Below are 11,769 nucleotides of genomic sequence, written 5' to 3'. Positions count from 1 at the left end.
CCATGACACAGGGTGTCTCCTATCAATGGCATCATACCCATGTTAGCCTACTCTTGATTGTTTTATTTTGTAGAAAACATGGAAACACCAAAGACAGTTTAATATATTATGTTTTTTAGACATATAAGCAGTTGTTTGAATACATTAATTGACAGAAAACTAATCATTGTTATATGAATATGGGTAACCAAACAGTTGATGGCTGTCTATGGTTGATGGTCCCCACTGACTTCCATAATATGGAAAAAATACTATGGAAGTCAATGGGGCCTACGGTTTGGTTACCGACTTTTTTACCGGTTACTTTTGTGTTCAGCAGAAGAAAGAAATTAATAGGGTTAGAAAATTATAGAATTTGTTTGGAACATTTTTAAATTAACTACTATCCCTTTAATGTTAATGTGGAGTTCAGTTTTGTAGTTTTGTGCGCCCGTGCGCGCCCCCCGGAGGAAGTCACACATGGTGCAACATGCTTTCAGTTACTTGATTCGTTTGTGACACTGCCTCCCTGTGGTAGATATAGTAGAGGTCAATAAATGAAAACATGACAAGTGAGTTAGGCCTATGTTTTATAGATAGTTTATAAGTCATGCTTTTGCAACTGAACTTTTCTCTGATCTTCGCATCATTTATACATTATTTAGCTTCTCTGGTCTATGTTCTGATAGCCTAATGTATAGTTATACATTGCTTTATGTAGGCTACTTGACATTTAAATATATGGTAATTGTTCAGCAGTGCTGGGTACAAATTATAATCAGTTGCTGATTCTAAATTGTAGTTAGTACCGTAATCTATTCCATTACATAATTTCATTACATAATTACTGAAACATTTGTAATGTAATCTGACTATTTTTTGATTTTTTATATTCATTTTTTATTATTTTTAAAGTGTCTATTGTTTAAAGATTATTTAAAGTGTCTGTGAGCAGCTGGTTAAAATAAGAATTAAATCAAACGAAACACAAACAATCTCAATAGTGAAGTGTACTAGTTTATTATATGTCAGATTTTACATGTCCAAAAGACGACTAACAGAACATTGTTATATAGTTTTATAGCTTTTATTGTGTTAATAACAGTTTACATATATTGCGATTGCATTTTAAAGTGCCAGCCTTACTGAGGAGACCAGATCGCCCTCCTCACATTCAACATTTACAGCCATAGAGGAAAACGATTATTGTGCATTTGTCAAAAACACCTTGAACAAATAGATAACATTAAATAAAGTAATCTTTCACATCTTCCAAAGACAACGCTGAATCTAAATACAGCAGTGAAATATCAATAAACCTTTAATAAATATTTATATTAACACAATCTTCCAGCATCCTGAGGACATCATTTCCATCCTTCCTTCTAAGTTTGTGCTTGTTGCATTACTGTTTTCTTTTGTTGTTTCTTCTCTTTATATATATTTATATGATGCTATAATCGCCTGAGTTGAATATCAATAATCAGCAATATACATCTAACCTTCAGATAATTGATAGGATTGCTTGTAACATTCAGTCAGAGATACACACAATAACATTATAACACTAACACACTGATTGCACAGAGTTAAGGGCCTGAACAACAATAAACATATACAATATATTCATATTTACTGTATATAAATGTCTATAGAGTCATACTATAATTTAGATGCTTGCTTATTTCAAAGAATATCGAGTATATTGTAAAATGTATGGCACTAGTTCTGTCTTTGGCTCACAAGTACACTACTGGACTATTAAACATTAGCCTTAATTGATTATATATCTTGTCTTAAAGTACAAATGAAGAACCATTACAAATGGGAGAAATACTGAACCTTTGAACGCTGCTCGGCTCACAATATAAATAAAGGTCTTTGTTGAGCTATAATTTTTATATCATTTCTAACTGAAAATTGTATGCCTATGTTTCACCTCACAAAGGTGTTGATTAACCACTTTACATGACCTGCTACAAAGTAAGTTCTAGAAACACAACACTAAAATACAGATCGACCACTGGTTTACAGACGGACCCCACTACTACACAGAAAGGGCTTCCAGGATCTTTATCTTGTATTTACAATCCGAAGCACACATGATCCCAATGGACTTAAACTGTGCGGTAAGGTGACTGTGTAGCTATACTAGGGAAGCTTGCTTCCGCCACGCAATACAAAAATAATAAAGGTAATTGCGTCAAATCTGGCTTTTTTTCTCCCAGTTACAAGTTGTATTTTTTATCGTGAGTTTATCTCACAATTCAGAATTCAATTTTTATATTTCTTAATTTGTACTTTTTTCGAAGAATGTGTGATAACTCAGAATTGCAAGAAAAAAAGTTAGAATTGAGAGATTACTCACAAATGCAAAGTACTTATTTTATGTACTATATGTTTATATCTCACAAACTTGACTTGTTCTTGCAATTGTGAGTTTAAGTCACAATTCTGACTTTATTTCTCACTAATTTTATATAGAGTTTATATCTCATATTTCTGTGAAAAAAGTCAGAATTGTGATAAACTTGCAAATTACAAAAAAGAATTGCAACTTTTTCCTCACAATTGACATTTTTCCTCACAATTCTGACTTTATTTTTTGCAATTCCATATTTTATAACTCAATTCTGACCTTTTTTTCTGTGAGATATAAACTCGGAATTACAAAAGGACTTAATTTATTGTAATTATCGAGCCTCCCACAGTTATGACTTTTTTCTCCCAATTACAATATCTTCAAATTCTGACCTTTTTTCTCGCAATTTCAAGAAAATTCTAAATTCTGTGAAAAAAGTCAAATTTATGAGTTATAAAAATTGTGATATAAACTCACAATTACAAAAGACAAGTAAGTTGACAAGTGCAGTTTTTTTCTCACAACTCCAAATTTTTATGAAGTCAGAATTCTGAAATATAAACTGGCAATTGTGAGATAAAAAGTCATTTTTTTAATTCCGAGGCGTAATAACAAGCCTCCATACTATACAGGCTATGTAATCTGTAAAGATCTAAAGACATTGAGAAGAAGGACAGAATATATTGGACCACAACACAACGTCGAAACATAGCCATTAAATGTGTAGACCGCACGACTGTCCTGTCGAGTGGATGAAGGAGATGCCTGAGCCTCTGCAGTTCTCTGCTCTTACAGGTCATGACCCAACCTCTCGATCTCGTCGATGAGGAAATCGATGTCTGACTTGGTGACGGCAAGATTGGAGACGACCATTCGGAAGAAGTTGACTTTGTCTCCCTGTGGTTGGTATCCCACCATGGTTGTGCCGCACTCCATCATCATCGCTTTGATCTTCGGCGCCACCTGAAGGGAAACGGAGACATTATGACACCAGTTTGCTCGTTACTCTAGTTTGGGTAATTAGATGAGATGATAAAGTACCCTGTGTAGCTTCTCCCTTCGTTCGTCCCCATTTGGCATGCCACGCATGCTTGGTGGAATATACCAGAAGCAAACATTTGTGTGCTGGGGCTGTAGAGAGCAAAATAAAAGCCATTACATTCAGTATTAGTTAAGAAGTTCTTTCAGTCTATAAATATGTGTGTGGTAGATACAAACCTGGCCCTCAAAGACCATTTCATATCCCTCACGGTTCTTGATTTTATTGTAGAGGTATTCAGAAAGCTCCAGGCATCTGTCAATGTGCTGCTCAAACCCAATTGTGCCCTGCACGGATCAAATTCACCAGGCACAATAAAATGTTTTTCTCGACAAAATAGTCATTGATATAGCCACATAATTGTCTTTAGATAAAAAGTTAGGGTAAGGATTTTTTTTAAAGTGCTGTAGTGATATGTTAAAAAATATATTTACATGTAATGTACTAAACAACAATGCACGTCTTACACTTTAACAACACTTTATTGTAGTAGTTACTATAGTAATTAACTATAAATTATGCATAATTAAATGCAACTAATCCTAAACCAAACTATTCATAAACACTACTATTCCTAACCCTATCCTAAGTACATGTATTCACTTAATATTAACGTTACTCAGTACAGTGTAACAAAGACACCTTAAAATAAATTGTAACCAAATGCACTGTATATACTAAGAACAGTACATTTTGCATAATTACAAGTAACTAACCCCAAACCAAACCCTAACTGTAACCAAATAGTAAGTACATGTTGTTAATAATATTACTCAGTACTTATTTGAGTAATTACAATGTAACCATGTCACCGTTAAATAAAGTGGAACCAAAGCTATATAGTACCTGTGTACATACAGTATACTCATGTACAGCAATATATATCTATTGCAAATCTCAGTTTATATTGTCGCATATTAATTTACATCTCTATATATAAAGTGGGACATATTTTATAGCTTTTATAACTTTTTTGGCGTACATACGGTAAAGCAAAATATACTATATAGTAAATCTCAACTGTTTAATTGTTTACATCATCATAAAATTAAACTGTGGTAACAGTTTATTTTACAGTGTCTTTCTTACCCATTACATGTAGTAACTTTAGTAATTATTATAAATTGTGTTTAATTACATGGAATTAACTCTTTAGTAAGTACATGTAGTTAATTATTATTATTCGGTACTCAAATGTATAATTACACTGTAACTCAGACACCTTAAAGTGTAACCATAACTGTATACTTGCATCTATCTATCTATCTATCTATCTATCTATCTATCTATCTATCTATCTATCTATCTATCTATCTATCTATCTATCTATCTATCTATCTATCTATCTATCCATCCATCCATCCATCCATCCATCCATCCATCCATCCATCCATCCATCCATCCATCCATCCATCCATCCATCCATCCATCCATCCATCTATCTATCTATAGTAAAGCAACTACATACAGCAGCATATCTCAAATCTCTTTTTATATATCACAAAATGTAACTATTATTGCCTAGCTCTTTATAAAATTGGCTATATAAATATGTACAAATGTATCCGCATGTGGCAAATCTGCGTGATTGCTTGTCTCGTTGCAGAATGTACATTTTACTATGACTCAGCTCTAATGTTAAAGACATGAAGATATTATAAACACTGAAACATGATGTTCTTTAAAACATTGTGTATGGTGAAAAAAATGATATAAATACATTTGACATGACTTGACATAATAGCGGCTTTTGTGACCCACCTTGGCCTTCCACATGAGCCAGAATTTGAAGATGTCTACATGTCTGCCACACTGGATGGCCTTGTCGCCGGTGTCGTAGTTCACATCGTACTGTTTGTCTGGTTGGAAGAGGTATCCAGCGCACATGGAGTTGCAGCCCTGCAGAATGCCCTGTAACAGAAGCACAGCACGCTCGTGTCTCTCTCAAAGGCATCTCCTGTGATCAGTTGCTGTATTATCTAAACTTTAAATGTATGTGTTTGCTTGATCTACATGCCTTCCTTTATCAGATGATTCTATCCAAATGAGTTCGGTGTGTAACTGCATAGCCAAGATTTGTGTTAAGACTTGTACATGTACACTACAGGTTTGGGGCAGTGAGATTGTTTAATGTTTTAGAAAGTCTCTTCTGCTCGCCAAGGCTGCGTTTATTTGATCAAAAATACAGTGAAAATAATACATTTAATACAATTTAAAATAACTGTTTTCTATGTTATGAATATATTTTAAAATGTGACAAAAAGTTGAATTTTCAGTCTTCAGTGTCACAGGATTCTTTAGAAATCATTCTAATAGGCTGATTTGCTGCTCAAAATACATTTCTGATTATTATTAAAGGGATAGTTCACCCAAAAATGAAAATGTGATGTTTATCTGCTTACCCCCAGTGCATCCATCAGGTGTCTTTGTTTCTTCAGTAGAACATAAATGAATAATTTTAACTCCAACCTTTGCTGTGTGCCAGTCATATAATCATTATTGCTCATTAGTGCCTGCGCGTATCAGTCGAATGATAAATCAACATACAATACATCTATGATCGCGCCAGTTTGACCTTATCAGACGGAAGTAATAGCCGATGGGAAAACTTGATGAGGCTTGACGGGATATGAGGTAAAAAAATAACATAAATACTGTTGTGTTTCTCACAGAAACCGATCGGTTCGTGTCTTAAGACATCAATGTGTCGTCAGGAGCAGCAGGGTTTGTGGGCATGTTGTCTAAGAATGTTTTTTTGTTTGTTTGTTTTCCTCTCATAGAATTGTTACCCATTCACACCATTATATGACTGGCACACAGCAACGGTTGGAGTAAAAAATCTTCATTTGTGTTCTACTGAAGAAACAAACACACCTACATGATGGATGCACTGGGGGTAAGCAGATAAACATCAGATTTTCATCTTTGGGTGAACTATCCCTTTAATGTTGAAAACAGTTGTGCTGCTTCAGATTTTTCTGAAAAACGTGATACATTTTTCTTCAGGATACTTTGATGAATAGATAGTTCAAAAGAATAGCATTTATTTGACTTTTGATACATTTAATCAGCTCTTAGTTTCATAAAAAAAACCTGAATCTAACTGGCCCCAAACTTTTGAACAGTGCTGTATATGTCTGTTTATGTCCAAGTCTCACCTTCTCTCTAACCAGGATGGCTGAACACTGCAATGGCACACCCATCATCTTATGAGGGTTCCATGTGACAGAGTTTGCCCTGAAACAAACAAGCAAGTGGGATTTCAGCTCACACCTTTCTTTTAATATAGTCATTTTAGCACCTATATTCGCCTATATTTTTTGTACATACCTCTCAACGCCGCTTAGCTTGTGACGGTGTTTCCTGGACATCAACAGTCCTCCGCCCCATGCACCCTGGGGATTCATTCATTCATTCAGTGATTCATATACTATATTTAGTTACCATTTTAGCTAAAGCATTAATTGGAAATGCATTCATTTGAGTCACACTTACATCCACATGCAACCACAGGTTGTACTTCTCGCAGATGTCGGCAATGTCATTGATGGGATCGAATGCTCCATATACTGTGGTGCCAGCCGTCGCATTCACAAACAGGGGCACATAACCCTAAAATAAACATTTAATGTTAATGCACCATTTAAGGATAATGCCCTAATGGCAGAGTGCCACTTAATTAACAGAACACTTAGAATTAGCACATAAAGGTCAAATCATCCATCAGCTTGAGGATAACTGCGCCGGTATTGATCCAGACCTCTCAGGCACACAGGTTAAATACTCTCACTCACTTGTCTCAACAGCACAGAACAGTGCAGTGTAAGTATGTGCATTTACACACCTTCTGTTTGGCATCAAGGACCTTGGCCTCTAAGTCAGAAGGTATGACACGCCCCCTAAACAAGACAGCCAATGAGGTATAAGTGGGAGGGACTTGAAAAGCAAATAAAACATAAGCTTTGAAAGAAAGTTACCAAGTGACATTGGAAGTCAGACATGCCCTCCAAGTTCCTCATATGAGGAATGAATGGAACTCATGTCAAATATTGCTATATGAATGTGTAATGTTTAGAGCCTCAGGACGTCACGATTTATTTATAAAATGTGGGTTCCCTGTCTCTCCCTGACTGAGAATGTACTCTTCCAGATCTATCCAATATACCTGTGTTGTTACCTACTATTTATATAAAGTCTAAAAAAAAAATATTTGACCCAAAGAAAAAAATATTTTATTTGTATCTTTACCCTTTTATCTATATATGTTTTTTTTAAGAATTGTTCTTTTGAATTGTGCAATTTAGCCTATTTTTTTTTAATGTACTTATTTATTATTATTATTATTTTTAAATAATAAAATATTAATGTATTTTAATATAGACTATATACATATTTGTAAAATATTTGGTCAAATAAATACCTCAACCAAGGTTAGAGTTTTGTTCTTCCTTCATATTTAAAAAAATAAAAATAAATAATAATAAGATTATTATTATATTATTTATTAAGATACATTATGTGTTTTATTATTTATATTTATTTATAACATCTGGAAAGTGCACGGAGAAGTAAATAGGTGTTAAAGTTGTTCTAAACATAGGTTTGTGCTTTTTAATGTATTTTTACTGTATTGTCATGATACCTCTCATCTGTCTTCAGGAGAATGACGTTCTCTTTGCCAAATCCCAATACAGCTCCTGCCTTTTTGATTGAATAATGACTCTGCAAAATATAAATAGTGTTGTCAGTCAAGCAAATGACCAAAATACTACATAGAAATAGAATAGCTATAATACAATTAAGGGTACAGAAATAATCAATGACCCCTAGAGGGAGACACGTCCCCTGTTTAACTGCAGTGTGCACTTACATGTTCAGAAGTGAAAAGCACGAGTCGTGGCGCTACAGACATGCCTTTGGTTTTGACTTCTGGGAAATACTTATACCGCGCAACCATCACACTGTACATGTTTGATATGGCACCACCTGTGAATAGATGAGCATTCAGTGTATTTCAGCATCACAACTGGTTTATCAAAAATAAATAGGCTATAAAAGAAATTAAGCCGACATTAAAATAAGTCCTATTGTCATCATTCCCTATTTGTATGCATGCTATGGTAAACCAATTGGTTTGTTATGGATTATTTCGATTGATAATTTACCTGGTGAGAAGAGTCCATCGCCATCACCGTTAGGCCAGCCAATGATCTCTCTCATCTTCTTTAGGGTCAGCTGCTCCATCAGAACAAACACAGGCGCGATCTCATACGTGAACCTGAACAGACAAAACACAGGAAGAACGTATTTAGTCACACGTTTCCCCCCCTGAAAGGTTAATCAAACCATAATCTAGTGTAAATAAATGATCTCCAATTATAAAATAAATGACACTTTTCGTGAAGATAAATGAAGATTGGTGATTTCTGATTTTTTTGTTGTTGTCCTCGATTCTGATTAGATGAGAGGCTTCCCAAGAGTGCCGATATATCGTGTTACAATCGTAGAGTGTAAAAAAAAAAAAAAAAAAAAAAAAGGTTACGATATAGGCCTAATTACCTGTCATGGAAGTAAGTTATGGTGTTTTAAAAAATGGGATGAAATTGGATTTGGATTGCAAAGTTTGTTTGAGATTAATATTTACTAGCCTATTTAGACACAAGAAGGCCTAGCCTAGAATTGTTTTTTGTTCTGTTTTTTTTTGCTCTTCTAAAAGTGTAACAATAGTGTAGCCTAAATAAATGATCCCCAATAATAGCTACAATTACAATTACACTTTTCATAAAGATAACGAAGCCTATTTTTTTAAAATATATATTATTTTTCACATTCACATTATTTACATGGATGATTTTTGATTAGTGAGTTAGTTTTGATCCTCGATTCTACGATTTAATTTATTATTGGATATCATTTCTTCACACTATGATTTGGTTAAACATTTAGGAGAGCAAAAATATATAGCTAATCCAGTGATAAAATCAATTACACTTGTCATAAAGATAATTAAGCCTATTTTACATTGATCTCCAATCTTTTTACAGTGGTCTCCCAAATTATTTCACATTTACCCTACATTAGGGCCTATTTTATGGTAATTTTTGATTGGTGAATTAGTTTTGGCCCTACATTCTGATTGGACGAGAGGCATTACAAGAGTGCTGGTGGCGATAATGGAATTAATGTTCGGTGTTTATTATTTATTAATTGATTATTTATTTTGGGATCAAATTTGACTTGGTTATGGGGTTCGTTTCATTTTAGATTTATATTTATGACATTCATATGTCCAGCTTCTCCAAATCGTCAAAATCAGACGAGAGCCACTTACTTCCCTGCAAACATTACACACTGTTCATCAGAGGAACATTCTGTCCCTGTCGGCTGATTTGAATATCGCTAATTAAAAGACGGCTGTGATAGACTAGATAAGGGCTCATTTCAGGGGTTTTTAATGAAGGGAGTCAGCACTCTGATGGCTATCTGTCCGTCTAAATGGAGGAGTTCAGCCTGACGGGGGACAGACAGCGCACAAATGAGGGGACGGCTGCGCGCACGAGATAAGAACACGCTCCAGCACAAATCCATCTCATTCAGAGAAAGTGTGATGGAACACAACTAGGACAGGGAATAGCCCCGGGCAGACTCATTGTTCAGCTCCGTCACAAAAGAAACAAAGATTTAAGACAGTAAAAATAACCGAGAATCATCAATAACATGCAGCTAAAACATGATTCCGGCTGTCATAATGTCATATAAATAGAACAATGTATTTGTCCGCAGACCTTACACGTGTTGGATTTGACAAATTGCATGTTCATGTCTACAAAGGAGGAGAAACCAAACGGAAATGTAATACCTGCCTGAATATTGTGGCGGGACAATGTGGGACCTGCGGTATCCATTGCATACTATTATGAAATTGTGCCATACATTTGCGTAACATAAAATCATAATCATATGGTTTAAGCACATGGTGATCAAGTGGACAAAAGGGGACCCACAGTTTTTGTTGTGATTATTAATGAATAATACATTTAATTGAAAAGTGATTTTGGAATATAGGGTAAATACTCCTTAATTCAGTATTTCAGTATTATATCATCATTATATTGGCCAGTCTGGTCAGATATCAATATCTACATCAACTACTGAAAATAATGTATCATACAGAGACCTTTACTAGCAAGCAGCAACACCTTCAAAAAGACATACACGCTCCTTGAAATGCATAGAAACCAGCCGAAAGTATGTAAAACTATATATTTTTTTGTCTTTTATGTGAAGCTATTTTAAAAGTGGTTAATTCTTTGTGTGTGTGTCAGTCCATTAGCCTGCCGGTCATTGTGTGTCACCGCTGATGGGAAATAATGGGTCTAAATTAGTCACGGTGAATAATGACAGAATAAGCAGCATTCGCAGCCTGTCCAGTTACAGAATAGGACACTCCCCTTTCTCTTCTCACAAAGCCCTTTCTATAGAGCATTTGTGTGTGTGTGTGTGTGCTTGTGTGAAGGTGGCAGCAGCTGAAGCAACAATCTCAGCAGTGCAGAAATGAAACATTCTAAAACATTGCAGGTGAAATCCTTCAAAATGGGGCAGCGAGCAGTGGGAGGCGAACACAACAGCTTCATCCCTCGAGCTATAAAGACGGCATAATGTGGGAGAGAAGGAGAAATGTTTATTTTGAGATTTTGAGCACCTGAAAATGCTTCAGCGTAAGAGTGAAGAACTAATCAACTTCCTCCTCCCAGAGAGACTCCCACACTCTCACCTAGTGAACTAACACTTCTGCCATTAGTACTTCATGTAAAAGCACTACCATCACTCCATTTGCCTTTGGATACAAATATAGCCTCGTGCTTTTGAACAACATATCTGTGCTTTACAGGAAAAAGATATGAAGAAAGGGCAAAATTCAAGGTTTAATACAGGAAGCCACCCAACACCATCGATCACCTCTTGACTTCTCAAATGTCAGCCGCACTTGTGGATGTTAAAAATCAAATAAGGCAAATGCCAAAGAAAACACTTAGAGTAGTGAGCTGCCATAGTGAGCTGAACATATGAATTCAGATATGGGGTTCATATCAATATTGTGTTCATTTGGATATACTTAGTCAAACATATAGTGTTCTTCATGCAAAGCACACATATGGGGTTAAATAGGCAATAATGTTGCTTTTTCAGCCATATTAAATGTAACTAATCACAATGCTCTCTGGAAATGGCTTTTTATGTGTGCCCTTCAAATGGAGTTGGAAATATCAGAATTATGAGTTCAAAGAAGATTAATGACTGAGGAACGCTATATTTACAAGTGGGCAACTCGGAATTCTAAATGATACACAAGTTGCCAAGTTATGACATTATAAGGGGTGTGTTGATC

General features: G+C 35.1%; 1 protein-coding gene across 4 annotated transcripts in view; it reads right to left on the bottom strand.

Annotated features, from left to right (window-relative positions):
- Nucleotides 1–976: 976 nt before the first annotated feature.
- gad1b (glutamate decarboxylase 1b) overlaps nucleotides 977–11,769 on the bottom strand; it is a 28,095-nt gene continuing 17,302 nt past the window's right edge. For all 4 annotated transcript variants that reach the window (XM_067458904.1, XM_067458902.1, XM_067458901.1 and 1 more), the window contains 11 exons: nucleotides 8,546–8,658; nucleotides 8,251–8,366; nucleotides 8,023–8,102; nucleotides 7,225–7,279; nucleotides 6,876–6,992; nucleotides 6,711–6,775; nucleotides 6,539–6,617; nucleotides 5,142–5,291; nucleotides 3,560–3,667; nucleotides 3,383–3,472; nucleotides 977–3,304 (listed from right to left, as the gene is read on the bottom strand). In XM_067458904.1, coding sequence (XP_067315005.1) covers nucleotides 3,131–3,304; nucleotides 3,383–3,472; nucleotides 3,560–3,667; nucleotides 5,142–5,291; nucleotides 6,539–6,617; nucleotides 6,711–6,775; nucleotides 6,876–6,992; nucleotides 7,225–7,279; nucleotides 8,023–8,102; nucleotides 8,251–8,366; nucleotides 8,546–8,658 — 1,147 coding nt within the window. In that variant the 3' untranslated portion in view covers nucleotides 977–3,130. The remainder of the gene's footprint in view (nucleotides 3,305–3,382; nucleotides 3,473–3,559; nucleotides 3,668–5,141; nucleotides 5,292–6,538; nucleotides 6,618–6,710; nucleotides 6,776–6,875; nucleotides 6,993–7,224; nucleotides 7,280–8,022; nucleotides 8,103–8,250; nucleotides 8,367–8,545; nucleotides 8,659–11,769) is intronic.

Source organism: Pseudorasbora parva, chromosome 12, assembly GCF_024679245.1.
Source record: "Pseudorasbora parva isolate DD20220531a chromosome 12, ASM2467924v1, whole genome shotgun sequence".
In the NCBI taxonomy this organism is placed as follows: Eukaryota; Metazoa; Chordata; class Actinopteri; order Cypriniformes; family Gobionidae; genus Pseudorasbora; species Pseudorasbora parva.
This window is presented reverse-complemented; position numbering and strand designations above follow the sequence as displayed.